The sequence below is a fragment of the Pituophis catenifer genome, unplaced genomic scaffold (genome assembly GCF_029215685.1).
Source record: "Pituophis catenifer annectens isolate HBS135680 unplaced genomic scaffold, rPitCat1.0.hap2 SCAF_13, whole genome shotgun sequence".
NCBI lineage: Eukaryota > Metazoa > Chordata > Lepidosauria > Squamata > Colubridae > Pituophis > Pituophis catenifer.
This window is the reverse complement of record NW_027256893.1, coordinates 26,050,924-26,067,998: the sequence shown is the minus strand read 5'-3', so window position 1 is coordinate 26,067,998 and position 17,075 is coordinate 26,050,924. Positions and strand designations below refer to the sequence as shown.

Here is a 17,075-nt window from a genome sequence, read left to right as displayed (position 1 = left end):
ACCTCTAACAATCTGTGGGCCACTGTGCTGATCTCCAAATTTGCTGATATGGTTTGGTTTTACTGGCTTTACTGATTCTTCTTCTGTTGCTTGCTATATTTCCAAATATATTCCATCAATTCTTGTAGCCTTCTGACTTGATAATTACTGCAATACTGATATTCAAGTTGAAAATCAAGTTGATTTTCTACTACTAGAAGTTCTTGTAATAAGGAATATTTCTAAGGTACCTTGGATGTTGAGTCTCGCTGTACAGAAATACAATATACACCCCAATTTTTGTTTGATCTTCCTTAAATCTGTCACTATCTGTCCATTAGTATCCTCCTGCATATCACTTTGAGATTGGGACCGCTTCTGAGTTTGGAGATTTGGGAGAACTTGTTTCATTTCATTTCATGTTGTTAGTGTCTTAACAATTATCACAACTCTGAAATTTGCAGCCTCTTGATAACATGAACGTCCTCCTATTACAATCCCACGTTACTATCACGGTGGCAGTAAAATAGTACAGGCTGGTAATGGTGGTCACAATTCATTAAGGCCCTGTCAAAAATTATATTCTTAAAACTGACTTGGAGAAAGAACAATCCAGAGAGTAAATATTGAAGAGCTGGGGGCCAGGGAGAGCTGTATATGCCTTCTTGCCAAATTCAGAATGTTCTGTCCTGTTTTCAGGATGGGGATGTGTGTAGCCTTAAAGAGATTTTCACAAAAAATGTGGATCAATGAAAATCCACCCTGTATTTCCATATACAAACAGAATATAAGCACTTAGTCAAGCAGAAGGAAAGGAGTATGTATACTTTATTCCAAAATTTTCTCAATGTGTTAAAATATGGAGCATTAATTGTGCCAAACAACTGAGAGATGCGTAAGTGATAGTCAGACAATCACTCGGTTCCTTCTTCATGTGAAGTACTGGTAATGACGGCTGTTCCTCACCCAGGCACCAAAGGCCTGGCTGCGCAGTTCCTTCCACGCCTCTTGATATGAAGCAGCAGCTTCTTTGTACTCCCAGTATGTCCGCAGTCTCTTGGCTCTAAAGAGAGCAAATGATACTTGGGATGGACTCCTCTACTCTCTGGTTCAAGGCGTGGCTGGACAAACATTCTATACTACCCTTTCATAGCCTTCTTGGGGCAGTGCCAAAAGCTGCAACCATCTGTTTGCTAAAAGATATTACTGTATACAGGAGGAAAGCTCACTGGCAGTTCTGCCTTGCACAGAAAAGACTGCAGAACACAGAGCCTGAATCCAGGGTTCACTGCCTTGCAAAGAAACTGAAGGTGGACAATGACAGGCTTGGTTTCACAAAAGTTTGGGAAGAAAAGCAATCACCTCTCCACAAGGGCACCTAGGCTTTCCAAATACTTCCTCATTTGATTCTGGCAGAACTGGCCCTCTTATGAGGCAATCACCCAGGTGAACATTTTCTAAACATGTTAACCCTATAGAGCTTGCACAATAAAACTATCAATTTTCCACCAGGGTTTAAGCTTAAGCTTCTTGTGAAATGAGTGGCTATATAAATTTGGTATAGACAAGACAGGTAGACAGATAACAAGTCTGCTACTATAATATCTGTTGTCCCTTAACCAGTCCCTGCCTATTACCAACTCTGTGGCTAACATTCTGGGCTCTTGCAGAGGCATCTTCCAAGAAAACCAAGATCTGGCCTTTGCTACCCCGAAGAAATGGCACAGATGCCTGAATCGCTTGAGCTATGCAGCAACATGTCAAACCTAGAGAGGCTGGGTTGAGCTGGTTGCCAAATGACTGGCCCGTCTTACATGAGTGCAAAGTTGTGAAGACTTATGCCAGAAGAGGATCCTTCATAGGTCCTATATGGCTTGGCAAGCAGATACATGCAGGGCTATATATATTTCAGTCTATTCTCCCTATTTGGTTCCCTCATGCAGGGTAGGAATGAAGCAGAAGATTTAGGAAAAGACAAGTATTTTTCTGGGATACAGTGCCCAACCTCACATGAAATCCAGATGACATCTTCGCTTCAGGAATGCAAAACTAATCAAAACTTTTGATGAAAATCAAAACTAATGTATAGAATGCTGTGTTGGGGTTGGCATATGTTCACTCATCTCTATTCAATTTATATTTTTTTACATTCACATTTTATTAGCTGTATGGCCCTTGCCTGCACTGCATAATGCACCCACACAGCAGCCTGCTTGCGAGCTGCCAGGACTTGTGGCGTCTGTCAGCTTTCCCATTGACTGCTTCTTGGAAGCCAAAATGAAACTGCAAGTTGCCATCACACGAGGTCCTTGCTTAATAATGGCAATGGGGACAGCTAGGATTGTTATCACATTGCTTAGCGATGGAAATTCCAGCCCTAACTGCCATTGTAACCCAAGAACTATTTGTATTGAAAGTGGCAGTTGTCAAACTTTGACAACAAAAAAAAATCTTTGCCTTCTCAGAAAAGCAGAAAAAAGCCAAAATCCTCTTATCTTTGGTAGTTTAGATTTCATCTAATCTCATGCAAATATAAAGCAGAAAGCAGCTGCCTGCTCATCATGGAAATGTGCCTAGGGTAAGTGATAGTTTTGAAAAATATTTTTGAAAAATGCAGGCATAGTGAAAATATGAGTAGCACTTGATCAAAATTTCGCAAGGAATGCACTATCACTCCATCATACCCAGGGTCAATCCCTGTCATTCAGAAAGATTTACTGCTCTATGAGATAGATCTGGGATGATAAGAGACAGGAAAAGCTAGGGCTGCTATGGAAATGAGGCAAAGCAGCACTCCCAATGGAGAAGACTCAGTATAAAGAAGCTGATCTTTAAAGCCTTCATGTGCACGTTCAGGTTCAAAACAGCAAAGAAAGAGCATCAGAACAAAATATGCGATGCACAGCAGTGGAAAACCAAAAACTGGATGCACTGAATAGGAGAGAAAGAAACCCTGAAATGACATGATCTGAGAAGAGAGTAAGGTGGTGTTAATAACAAGTCCTGGGAGAATTAAAAGTCTTACGTGAGAGTTTCTGGTAGGTTTTTCAGAGGAATGCTGGCCACCACCTCTAGAAAAGCATGGAAAAGTTCCACCTTGCAAATTCGAGATCTGTCATTAAGAGCAGAGCAAGTTCCAGTCAGACTTTCTGGCAAATTCCCATAGCAAAAGACCACAACAATAACTATTCCAATATTTGTGATTCTCTGCAACATGCCCAGCTACCAAGAGAGTTGATGTTGGGGAATCAAACTGGTGTAGCTGGCTGATTACAAGAGAATCCAGTATCTGAATGCTTTACCGAAAGATACTCATTTAATCACTGCTGAACTTTTTTTAAAAAACTGTTCCTAAACCTCATAGTTCATAATCCAATAACAGGTGTATCATACCAATATGCACCACATATACCTGGCCCAAATGATTTTGGAGGGTATAGAAATGACACACACTGGAGATATTTGTGCTCAGTAACATTGAGTAATTGTAGGCGTCACCCTGTTATTGAAGGCTGCATTTTTGATAGCCTGGTATATAAATCTTGCATGCATCAAATTCAAATTCTGCAGTAACACTTTCAGTGTCAACCATGAGTATTGCAGATGACTACCTATTGACTATGAGTCATCAAGGCAATATAGTCCAGAATGTGGCCGCACGGGTGATTATGGGGGCGACACTGCGCACCCATATAACACCTTTCCTGCGCGAGCTGCACTGACTCCTGGTGATCTTTCGGGTGCGATTCAGGGTAATGGTCACCACCTTTACAGCGCTCCATGGCTTAGGACCTGGGTATATACGAGATCGCCTTCTGCCACCAATAGCCTCCCACCGGCCAATACGCTCCCACAGAGAGAGGCTCCTCAGGGTGCCGTCGGCCAAACAATGTCGACTGGCGACACCCAGGGGGAGAGCCTTCTCTGTGGGGGCACCAACCCTCTGGAATGAGCTGCCCCTAAAGGTTCGTATGATCCTCGACCTGCGTACCTTTCGCCACGCCCTTAAGACTCTTTTGTTCCAACAGGCCGGGCTGGCTTAATATTTCATTTTCATTTTATTTAATTTGTATACCGCCCTACTCCCGAAGGACTCAGGGCGGTAAACAGGCACAGAATAAAAACACGTAAAATACAAAAATTAAGAACAGAAGTAAAATCAAATTAAATCAATTTAGCCCAAGACAAATTTAAAACCCCAGGTTAAGAACAAATTAAAATTTACATTAAAATTTACATTAAAAAAAGAATGGGAAAGGTTAGGGCAGACCAGCCTGGTGAAATAAAAAGGTTTTAAGAGCGCGGCAGAAGGTGCATCGATCCAGGATCCTCCGTATCTCCGGGGGGAGCTCGTTCCAGATAATAGGTGCCCCTATGAATTTTAAATTGGGTGTTTGCTAGCTTTTAACTTTGTGGGCCAAATTTTATATATTCGTTTTAAGTTGTTTTTAAATTTTGTGAGTTTATATGTGTTTTAATATGGCTGTACACCGCCCTGAGTCCTTTGGGAGAAGGGCAGTATAGAAGTTCAATAAAATCAAATCAAAATCAATATATTAACTGTTAGCAATTACAAAAACCCTCTCCAGAATGACCACATTTGGGACAAAATATCCCTTAGATATTCACTCATAGGCTGCACATATTGATTAACAGATTGTTTACAACCCTACAGTTTCTTACAACTATACTCATTCGCTCTGGTTCGGGAGAACCAGTACTGATAAAAATTACCAGTTCAGGCAAACAGGTAGAAAAAAAAAAAGCTACCGGTTCGATCAAATGGGTAGTTAAAAAGCTACTGGTTCACCAGTATTTCTGACGATCAGCTGTCAGAACAGGAAATCCTGCTTTCTAGCGAAGCTGAATCGCGCGGCACAGCTGTTCCCCCCCCCGTTCTACTTACCTACTGAAGTCTTCTTTTTCCATGCGAAGCGCACGTTTGCCACGCAGCGTGCTTTTGGCATGCACTGCGCATGTGCGCGCACTTGGTGCGCACCACACATGCGTGGGCAGCGAACCAGTGGCGATCCACAGAGGATTTCACCACTGAAGTGATCACCATACAACCAGCATGGCTTATCCCCTTCTCCAGAAAACACTGGGCAAAAGTTACTTGTTAGCTCATGCAAGGCTTTAAACTATTTGCTCAAACTTCTGCTTTTTCTCAATCAACCCAAAGATCCCCCGTTTTGCCATCCAAGAGGCTGGTTCTATTGAACTGCAACAAGGACGCTTCCATCGCTCTCTAGGCAGAGCCGAGGCAGACAGGAATTTGTTGGCAAGAAGAGGCACATGACATGCCAAAGTAATAAGTCAGCCACAGGCAACAGGAAATTTAAAATCCAAGCAAATATTTAATAACTATACCTTGAATCCATATCACCAAATAAGGACAAAGAATACTAAGAGTGCATCTATAGTTTATTTATTTAATCAATTAACTGATCTATATATTATATTGATGCAGACTTTCATGGCCAGCACCAATCACAAGTGTGTTACAAAGCAGACTACTTTCACCTATGAAGATGCCAGCTACGGTTGCTGCCAAAACTTCAGGACATCATCAGTAAGTGGACCACAGCCTAGTCAGAAGCTCATCATATTGCATCTAATTATCTCATACAGCAGTCTCATAAACTGTTCAGAATTTCATAATCTGAATCCTAACCCTTCTTAGGACGTTTTGCAAAGTTTTTTGATGGCAGTTTTTCAATTCTTTTATAACAGGTGGAGAAAACAACTTCCCACATGTGGACGCCATCTACAGTTGCAAGAAAAAGTATGTGAACCCCTTGGGATTACGTGGAGTTTTGCATGAATTGGTCATAAAATGTGCTCTGAACTTCATCTAAGTCACAATAATAGAAAAACACAGCCTGCTTAAAATAATACTACACAAACATTAGATGTTGCCATGGTTTAATTGAACATAACATGTAAACATTCACGGTGCAGGGAAGAAAAAGTATGTGAGCCCCTAGCCTAATGACTTCTCCAAGAGCTAATTGGAGCCAGGAGTGAGCCAACCTTGACTCCAATCAGTGTGATGTTATTGGATGTGTTGCTGACAACTGTCCTGCCCTTTAAAAACACACACCTGTTTTGGGTTTACTGGTTTCAAGAAGCACTGTCTGATGTGAACCATGCCTCACAGAAAAGAGCTCTCAGAACACCTACGATCAAGAATCGTTAACTTGCATGAAGCTGGAAAGGGTTACAAAAGTATCTCCAAAAGCCTTGATGTTCATGTGTCCACGGTAAGACAGTCTACAAATGGAGAAAGTTTAGCACTGTTGCTACTCTCCCTAGGCATAGTCATCCTGTAAAAATGACTGCAAGAGCACAGTGCAGAATGCTTCATGAGGTAAAGAAGAATCCTAGAGTGTCAGCTAAAGACCTACAGAAATCTCTGGCACATGCTAACATTTTTGTTGACACATCTACAATAAGGAAAACAATAAACAAGAATGGAGTACATGGGAGGACACCACGGAGGAAGCCATTGCTGTCCAAAAAAAATATTGCAGCACGTTTGAAGTTTGCAAAAGAGCACCTGGATGTTCCACAGCACTACTGGCAAAATATACTGTGAAACCAAAATTGAGTTGTTTGGGAAGAACACACAACACTATGTGTGGAGAAAAAAAGGCACAGCACACCAATATCAAAACCTCATCCCCACTGTAAAACATTGCGGAGGGAGCATCATGGTTTGGGGCTGCTTTGCTGCCTCAGGGCCTGGACGGATTGTTGTCATTGATGGGAAAATGAATTCCAGAGTTTATCAAGACATTTTGCAGGAAAACGTACGACCATCTGTCCGCCAACTGAAGCTCCGCAGAGAATGGGTGATGCAACAGGACAATGACCCAAAGCATACAAGTAATTCAACAAAAAAATGGCTTCAACAGCACAGAATACGCGTTCTGGAGTGGCCCAGTCAGAGTCCTGACCTCAACCCGATTGAAATGCTGTGGCATGGCTTTAAGAAAGCGATTCACACCAGACATCCCAAGAATATTGCTACACTGAAACAGTTTTGTGAAGAGGAGTGGTCCAAAATTACTCCAGATCGTTGTGCAGGTCTGATTTGCAACTACAGGAAACGTTTGGTTGAGGTTATTGCTGCCAAAGGAGGGTCAACCAGTTATTAAGTTCAAAGGTTCACATACTTTTTCCTCCCTGCACTGTGAATGTTTACATGTTATGTTCAATTAAACCATGGCAACATCTAATGTTTGTGTAGTATTATTTTAAGCAGACTGTGTTTTTCTATTGTTGTGACTTAGATGAAGTTCAGAGCACATTTTATGACCAATTCATGCAAAACTCCACGTAATCCCAAGGGGTTCACATACTTTTTCTTGCAATCTTGTAGTGATCATCCACTACCACTACAAGTTGAAAAATTTGGTCTTGTTTGCTCAGAAGATTTAAGGGGCAAAACAGAAATGTAAGTCTTCATTTCCTCTCCTTAACACACTTCCACTAATCCCATACACCATTATTTTCCCTAATGTTGGTTTTAAGGGGCCAAAATGTGCTCCTAAAATTACCCCCAAATATTGGCTGTATTCACTTTGGTGACACTAAGAGTTCAAGTTATGCCCCTACAGAAATCAGACGAAAAATCAGGAAGTCCCTGGCTGCTAAAACATTGCCCACAGGTGATCCAACAGTCTGAGCAGCAAGGGCAAGAGAAAAGGAAGGCATTTTCAACAAAGAATGGTTTTTGTTCTTAAAAACAAAATCTGTGATTTTCTAATATTAATTACTGAAGTTTTCTAAGTCCAATAGCATGGATTTTCAGGGCCATGCTTTAAAGTCAGTTTGTGCTACCACACATAAGACTCTCAAGCAACTCTGCAAGAAACTAAACAATAAGCAAATCATTCAGGTTTTTTCCCCAAAAGAGATCCAGGATGAAGTATTGACAACCAGAGCGCTCAAATCCCCCCCCCTTTTTTTCCCATTCAGTGATCTTCCAATCCCCACCCCCCGACACACATACACACCCCTACCTGTGAACTCCACACTGTGTGTGAAGAGATCTAGGCAGAATCTCTAGGCGAGCACATGTACCTGGATATCAAGCTCCCAATCCTTTTCTTGGAAGTCCCTTGTCTAAAACCATGTGAAGTGACATCTAATGGATGCTCTGGGACAGCACTCCAACTGATAGCTGAAAAATAGGGTGAGAGAGGTTACTTTCAAAGAAACAGGTGCTATTTCTATTGCTGCAAAACAATTCCTTCAGACTGACGACCACAGTATGATTTTGCTTCTACAGTTCAGGAAATCTCCTATTTCACCAGCTTTTCCAGAAGTCCCTTCCCGCAACTCTTACAGTGCTACCTACCTTAAAACTTCTTATATGAATTAACCTTTTACACAGGATATTTAGTATAGTTTTCAAGCTACACCCCATCTCAGACAGTGTCCAAGGACCATGAGCTTCTTTCATAAATTTACGTAAGATTCAGAGTACCGTTTTCTTGGAAAGCAAGCTTAGAAGTAAAGTCACTCTCCTAATTGGTCAGTACTATAAATACCAGGCTAAAAAGCAGATGCCATGTAGTTACTTTTATTAGAACTGCTACAGTAACAGAATCTTGCAAGTCTCATTGTGCTTTACTTCCTCCCTCTTTTATCTTCATGAGAATTAAGGAGATGGCCTAAGAAGTTTTGTAAATCATTTTCTTGGCCTGGGCTTAAGCTTTGTTTATCTGGTTGCTGCCTTGATAAGGATCTTCCTTCTATCTTTCAAGGTCTAGACCAGTGATGGCTAACCTTTTTGCCATCATGTGCCAAAAGCTGGGGGAGTGCGGAGTGGTCGTGCGTGCCCACCCCCATAATTCTATGCGCCCTGCCCCCCCATACATGCACGCGCGACCCCATCCCCCCATGTTCTGCTTGCTTTTGGCATGTGATGGCCCGGTAGGTCTGTTTTTTTGCGCTCTCCAGGCTCCAGAGGCTTTCTAGGAGCCCGGGGAGGGTAAAAACAGCCTTCCCCACCCCCCACCCCCCCTGGAGGCTGGAAACAGCCCATTTGCTGACTTCCGGTGGGCCCAGAAGGCCCAAAAATCAGCTGGCCAGCACATGCATGCGTGCTGGAGCTGAGTTAGGGCAACGCTCACGTGCCCACCAATATGGCTAGGCATGCCACCTGTGGGCACGCGTGCCTTAGTTTCACCATCACGGGTCTAGACTCACTACACAATTCTATTAACTAGTGGTTCAGAATAACTGCTGATTTCTAAGATTCTTTTGAAGTTCCCAGAACTGACTGCAACTTCACCTGTGAGGGATTGTCTATCTTCCCGGGGTGTTGTGATCAGACTGGCTTGGCATAATTTAGTTTCCTTCAATTCAACAATGCCATCTCCCAGGTCTCTGAAAGTGCACCTTCTCTGCCATAACACCTGCCCTCTGGAATGAAATTTCCCCCGAATCTGGATGGTTCCCACCCTTCTGGCATTTCAAAGGACTCTAAAGACTTGCTTCTTTGCCCAGCCCTTTGGCTAGGATGGGTAAGCCTCTTCGGATTTTGTTGCTGCCCGGTTTTGCCGTCTCTGTTTCTTCCTTATTGCTGCATTCTTGTTTTGTAGTTTTGTTTTTATGAATTGCCCACAGCTATTGGGAATCAGGCAGTTTACAAAGTAAATGAAATATCAATCAGGAATCAATTCATCAACCAGTAACATGTTTATTTATTAGGTAAGTGTACATGCAAACGCATGTGAAGAATAAAAACTCACCACCTTGTCATTAATTAAACCTTCTCCTCCTAGCTCATCAGTTGTCTTTCCTACGTCACAGTGACACCACTGCAAGTTACTATTATAGGAATTTGCTTAAAGATCCAGCCACGGACTGCACAGCTCTGGTAACAGACTGAAGATGCAGTTCCCACAACACATCAGCTCACCACAACCTATCCTAATAAGCAAGGATATGAAAGGGCAAAAGAGAATTCTCACAAATTCACCCACTTCATATTCCTTCCGTGATATTTACCTGTGCCACAGGACACTAACTTTCCTTGTCCCAGAACATTGCCAGACTTGGCTGCTTCACGACTATGGATGAAACCTAGCTGGGACTGTAGAATTTCCAACTCTTGAACCTGGAAACCATCTGGCAAATGTGAGACTAGATGACACCTAGGAAGGAGGGGAGGAATAATGTCATATATATGTGTGCTTGTGTGTGTACACACAATATATATACACATACATACATACATACATACATACATACATATGACTTGTTTACTGCCAATCTCGCTTTTCATTCAGCAATAACAAAAGGTCATCCATTTGGTATAAAAAAGCAAACATTCTGGCCACATCCTCTATATCAGTGTAAACAAATCCTCAGAATAGAGAAGATTTTGCATACAGAGCTAATTTTGCAGAGAGACAGATCAAGGTTAGGCCAACTTATGTGTTTCACAGAGCAGTTAAAATTATGGCAATGGAAGTGAAACTGTCAATGATCTGAGATGTACTGCTTTCGTCCTTTGCTTATTTTAAACAGGTTTCTATCCCTTAAAGCTGTAAAGAAGAGTTGTGGGATTATTAAGCCATTCTTGTTAAATCTTGGAAGCAATACAAGATTTGGGAAAAGCAGAAAACAAGAAAAAGAACAATTCTCTGTCCCTCAGCAATTAATTTACCCCTGTTCTAACCAGCAATAGCCAAATAAAATATGAACAGGATCTTAATTTGCTTAATATGAATTGCACATTTTTGCAATATAAAGACCTCTCCAAATTCAGGATGCTTAGGATAGAATGTTCATCACCAGAGTGAAGGGGAGGGAAAAAAAAAGACTATGCTAACAAGAAGCTAAACAGCTGCACTAAACTTAATCCATTCATTTTCTACCAGTTTGCCCAAGAGGTAGGTTCTATAAACACACTGGGACAGACTAAGTAAAAAAATCTTGAAAAAAATCATCCAGCGCAGTTACCAGGATGACCTATTTTTGAAAACAACCCCTCTCCAAATCCATTAAGATGTCAGTTACCCAGGACCTTGCTAGCATTAAAAGTAAGCAAAAAATTTAGACCTAGGTGCACACATCTTTTTCATCATGAATAATCTCCATAAACTCAAGAAGTGGTTTGCTCTTCCAGGTAACTGCATCTCTTGCCATCCCATCACAACTGCTGAGAATTTACAGAAGGGACAAGGTATTCCTTCATGTTGCACTTGTGCATTGAGCAGAGGAACTGCAGAAGTGCTGTGCTGTCCCATCATGGTGGCCTAGTTATAACTCACTCACCTTGCCACAATGGCCCGGTGCAGAGCTTCCCGATTGTAGGGGCACTGACCCACCACCAGGGCTGGCAGGTAGATAGGCTGCTGAAGGAAATGCATCAGAAGTGCTCCCTGCCAGCCAAGAACATTCAAGCGTGCCAGTTTATCACTACAAGACATGGAGGCTGTCTGGGCTCCACGGCCTGGTTTGATCCGTAGCAACCCTATGGTATGATATTCAATGCCTGGCCTTCGGGAATCCATTGTTTCTCCTTGGACACATTTGGCCCCTGTTCTATGCAGATCCACTATTTGGGTTCCTCTAAGGTGATCAGCTGGGAACTCTGAATTATTGATAGAATTGCTATCATCCATTCTTGGTTTCTTGGGAGAGGAACCAGTGACTGTTTCTTCAATCTCCCTTTTATAGCTCTCTTGTGCCCTGCAGTCACTCCTGCCCATTCTGGGTACTTTTTGGGGGCTCAGGAGCAAACATGGCTGGGCATCCATTTCCATCATTGGGATAATGGAGCCATCCCCACCTACAAAAAACAGGAGAGTGTACAACTTAGAGTAGAAAAGACATATTTTCAACATCAGAGAACAATTATCTAATGATAAGGAATTATGTCTTGGTAAGAGGCCAACCTAGGCAATTTCCTGAGAAACCTAGGCAATTTCCCTTCATTATTAAATTCCATAAAATATAAGCACAGGAACAAAAATATCCTCTAGTAAATAGGAATATATTAACAATCCTGTTTTTATTTGTAATACAGTATTATAAATAAAAATAACAATTGAGTTGGAACCACCACTAACTTTCTATGAACAGATTTAAGAATCTTCTAGCCAGAATATGTATAACGAGCCAAAATATTATATTATCTGCAAGCATCAGTGAAATTTCAGAAAGACTTCACTTTAAGTGGATCTACCAGAAACTAGCTGTAGGGCTAGTTCTCATTTGAATGATTCTATGATTTCATAACCAAACAAAGTATATGTAAATTGGAATAGTTTTTAAGGTTTAAATTGATTTGAACCTCTACGTCTGGACTTTTGCATATATTTACTCAATATATATTATACAATTATCAAAGCAACAGCATTTTATTTACAACAGATAACAGAGAATCTTTGAGGCTAAGGGTTGAAATGAGGGGTCCTTGGTGCATTTGGAGCTTTTTTTCTTGCAGAAGTTTCATTACCCAAACTAGATAACATCATGCACTAGTTTGGGCAATGAAATGTCTACAAGAAAACAACCGAGCTCAGAGAGCACCAAGGACCCCTAATTTGCAACAGATTAAAAAGACATCAGCCAATAATTTTGTATTTTTTTAAAAAAATTATATCCAGCCTTTCCATACAGAGAATGTAAAGGCATTTCCCATTTTGTGATCTCGAGAAGTTTTTGAGGTGACTTATCAAAGTGAGCTATTGATCCAAATAACTTTCATGATCTCTCCAGTCCACTCTGTTGTCCCATTAAGAAACTGAATACTTCCACTACCTAAACTTTAACTCCCTTCTTTCCACCACAACATATACTCAAATAAAATGCAGCAGTACTAAGTCGCCTACCAAGGAGTCAATTAAAGAAAGAGAAGCAATTCTTCCAAATATGAGAAAGTCAATTAAATTATTCCGATAATACGTACAAGGTGTGCGACTGGTGAAAAAAACAAAGCTGATAAGCGGTTTGAGAAGCCATTTCCCTTTTTCGGTTCCAGGGGTGAAAATGCTAGGCTCCTGACCTACAGCAGCTAGCCAAAGTTGATGAATAAGATACCTGATGGGCAAGAGGATAGAATCCTTAGAAGGCACAGAATAATCGCCATTCTTAAGACACGGGAGAGAAATATGGCCCCAGAACTTTGTTAAATAATTATGAAAACTTGTTTTTTGCTGCTGAAAAGACAGGTAAACTGATTAATGAAAAATACAAGTGAGGGGGCTCTTTCAGCCAGAAAGAATTGAGAATAGAATTTGGTAACTGCCAGGAATAACTTAGGACAATTATTGCAGTTGGAGGCATTATTTACATTTACTTATTTACATCTACAATCCATCTTTCCTAAAAATGCCCTGCAATAAGTATCACTTTTAGAAAACCAATGTAGGTATTCCTCGAATGTTCACTTAGTAAATGTTCAAAGTTACAATATCCCTGCCAAAAGTACTTACGACCTGGTCCCAAAATCACATATCTTGCAGCATCACAGCAGTTGTTCGCCCTTATGAATGACTGTAGAAACGCTACAACATGCTCCTTTGGCACCAAGCCTGAGAACCCCATGCTCGCCTCCTGCACAGCCTTGGGTGCCAGAGCCCTAGTCCAGCCAAATGGAGAAGCGCCAGGCTGGTCTCTCCCCTTCCCTTCCGAGCCCTCCCTCCCCCCCTCCCATGCAGGGTGCATTCTGAGGCCTTTTCCAAATTATAAGAGGGGCTCCTAATCAAACCTACTTTCCAGCTCCATCGCGTTTCTCCCTGCAGCTCAAGACACTCTTATTTCACTGGAAAAACGTAAAAGTTGTGTTGCAAAAGGATGAAATAAGTAGGGTAACCAAAGAAGAATCCTCCGAAGTTGTTGCTTTTCCCAGTGCAGAGCAGGAGAGACCATACAATTCCATGAGACAATTTTGGGGAATGACCAAGTCTGTTGTCTGGAAGCTTCCTCTAAAAAGAACCCTAAAAAGAAAAGGAAGACCAGCATTTCCAACTTTCTGCAAGTCATTTCTGGAAGTTGCCTAGTGGAGTTGCATGGTCTCTCCTGCTCCGCATTGGGGAAAGCGACAACTTTGGAGAATTCTTCTTTGGTTTCCCTGCATGCTTCTTGCTTTTGCAACACAGCTTTTCCATTTCTCCAGAAAAAGCAGAGTGTCTTGAGCTGTGGGGTAAAACACGACGGAGCTGGAAAGGTGGTTTGATTAGGAGCCCCTCTTGCGATTTGAAAAAGGCCTCAGTGCGTTCAGCAAGTGAGGGGCGTGGGGCGGAGGCACGCCATGTCCTCCAGCTCCACGGTAGTGCAATTGCTTAAATCTGGGCACTGTTCTGCCCCAAAGAACAGTGCCCAGTACGGACCCCAAAGAATGCAGCACACACAAAGTCTGTACAAACCTTAGTTTACTAAATTAAATCAGTCTTTTTCAAACAAAGGCTGTTAATTAACTTTCTTAACAGCCTACAAGAATCCAAAGAATAAATAATCGTAATCTTACTATGGTTGGCAGAAAGCCCAGAAGCAATTTGCAGAGAACTAAGATCAAGACACAAAGGACAGTGGACGAAGTTGTTCCCTGCAAATTGTCCTTCCTTAAATAGGCTAAGAGAGTGGCCAATTAGCCCCAAGCCTTACTCTCAAGGAGACCTCCTCCTGAGGAACCACTCCTGCCTTTTGGCAGCTCTGCGCACCCATGCATCGAGAAGAGGCTCCTCCTCTTCTTTCTCTTCACTTATGGGAGATTCTGGAGGTTCTGAAGGCCCTGGCTGAATCCCCACCTCTGGCACCAAATCTTCTCCAGCCTCCTCATTGTCCGACTCGAGTACCAGCTGCACAGGCTGCTGGCACAGCACATCAGCCTCCTCGCTGTCGGAATCAGCTACTAGCTGCACAGGCTGCTGACAGGCCACAACAGGCAGTTCAGTGCTCCAGCAAGTGGCAGGGCAGGGCTGCGCCCACTTGTGAGAAAAGCTGGGCTCGGCAGGAAAGGGAAGAGGATGGCCAGGTGCTTCTGGACAAGGGCTCCAGCCTCCAAGGCCACACAGGAGATGAGTGTGGGCAGTGTGGGGCTCTCAGACATAGTGCCAAAGGTGAGCAATTGATGACAGGGTGGGGAAGAAAGCCCAAGCAGTTTGGGACCCCAAGGGGTGGGAAGAGCCTGGGACCTCTCAGTCGGTGGGGGGAGGCCAGAGGCAGTGATCTTATCCCTTCCATGGTCCTCCCATTTCCTGAGGTATCCCACGCGTTTGTTTAACTAATGCATTGGGGAGGGGTGGGGTTTGTTCATTTAACAAGTTCCAATTATCAAATCCTCTTGGCAGGCTCCATTACATTCGTAACTTAACTGTAAAGCATCAACAAGAAAATCAATCTCCCTTCAAAAGAAAGTAGAAAAAATAAGCGTTGCTGTGATGTACAAGTGTTGCGTTAGGACCGGGGAAGCCCAAATTCAAGCCTACCCTCAGACTTTGAGCCACATGCTCTTTCTCAGCTTAACTACAGGATAGTTTGGTATTTGGCCCAGAAAGAGAGACATTAACCAGAATCCAAAATGTTAGCATGATTGCCAGAAGCTGGGAGAAAACAGGTTTAGCTCAGGATCCAATTTCTGCAGGAACAAGAGAGGCCTTCGCACAGATAGCCAGATTCATGCCCCTTGGAGTATAAGAAGTGGGCTTAGCCTAGGAATGGAGAAGCAGCTGGGCACAGTTCTTTCAGCTGACGCCCGACTCCTCTTCCTGGCAGCTCCCTTAGGAATCAACCAGCCTTCCCAAACTGCTCGGCGGCCACGTCCTGAATTCTCTCGCACCTACCTCTGGAAGCTTCTCTTGGCCACCACCTCCGCATGACTATCGTTGAGGACGTCCCCTGTAAAGCAGCAGCGCGCCCGAGTCAGGAGGAGCCGGAGGAGCCGGGTCGGCCCTCGCGCCCCACCGAACCCCGCTTACCGGTCTCCCTCATCTCGGACTGGCCGATACACTTCGTGCCGGTTCCCATGGCCACGACTTCCTTCACGGCTAAGGGGAGAAAGGCAGTCACGCGACGGGGGAAGAGCAGGACCCCTCAGGCCTGCCACCCGCCCCGCCGTCCCCCGCCTGCCACTCGTCTCCCTGCCGAGGGCCTCACCGGAAGGCGCCCCGCCACCTTCCGCTCGCTCTGTCCGCAGCACCGCCGCCAGCTCAGTCCATTCGCGCGTGCCGCGGCCCGGCTTCCCCTGCTTCGGCAGCCGCGCTTCATAATGGCGGTAGCAGAGAGCCGCCACTTGGTCTACGTCCCACATGGCCCAGGGCGGAAGGAGGGCGGACAGGACCGGAAGCGGCGCATCCCTCCCTTTTCCGGCGGAAACGAAAGACAAACTAAAGGTTCTCCCAAAGCAAGAACACGGCGTCGTCCCGGCGCTCGGAGGAGGCGGGACCCGACCCTGGTTTTCGGTGGTCTCGCGAGGTTGGCGTCGCCCCGACCCCGATCCCCCGCCGAGCGAGCTGCCTAAAGCCAGGTTTCGCCGTCAGGGAGCTGCTAGTCAAGGCTCGAAGCGTGGCGAGGTTAGTGCCACTGTTTCAGCTATGCTCGTAGCAGTTTTCCCTATTCTCTTCCATGTTTTGCTTTCTTTTGGAAAGCTCTTTAATGAACATTATTAAGAAAGGCCACTCATTCTATATAACAATCCTTCCGCTTTTTGAAGACTAGTTGCTTGCTTGCTTGCTTGCCCATCCATCTTGCCCAGTGGCCACCCTGGACAATTTACAAACGTCTTGGTTGTCTTTTCCCGATTGTTGAAACACGCCCAAATCCTTTTAACTGGTTAAGGGCTGGTTTTGACTCTTCACTATCTTGGTGAGCCTTCTTCAGAACCTGCCTCATTTTGAACTGCGGCACCTAGATCTGATATGGTATTCCAAATGGAGAACGGCCAGGGAATTATTTGGTTACATTTCATATTTCTAAACGGCCCATCTCTCTCAAAGAGAGAGTACATCTCAAAATATCCTTTCCCATTTTCGGAAATGTGTCACTCTCTTCATTTATGTTTAACGTTTGGTCAACAAGGACACTGATCTTTTTCACAAGCATTGCTGCCAAGCCAAATCTCACTCCCACCC

General features: G+C 43.6%; 1 protein-coding gene across 1 annotated transcript; it reads right to left on the bottom strand.

Moving 5' to 3' along the window:
• Positions 1–789: 789 nt before the first annotated feature.
• Positions 790–16,256, bottom strand: ADAT1 (adenosine deaminase tRNA specific 1). Its single transcript, XM_070952770.1, has 9 exons — positions 16,102–16,256; positions 15,924–15,992; positions 15,789–15,843; positions 12,914–13,044; positions 11,275–11,791; positions 10,003–10,148; positions 8,068–8,167; positions 3,005–3,091; positions 790–1,042 (listed from the first exon to the last, which is right to left on the bottom strand). The coding sequence occupies exons 1-9, from the start codon at positions 16,253–16,255 to the stop codon at positions 910–912; spliced, it is 1,392 nt and encodes a 463-aa protein (XP_070808871.1). The 5' UTR covers position 16,256; the 3' UTR covers positions 790–909.
• Between the last annotated feature and the right edge of the window lie 819 nt (positions 16,257–17,075).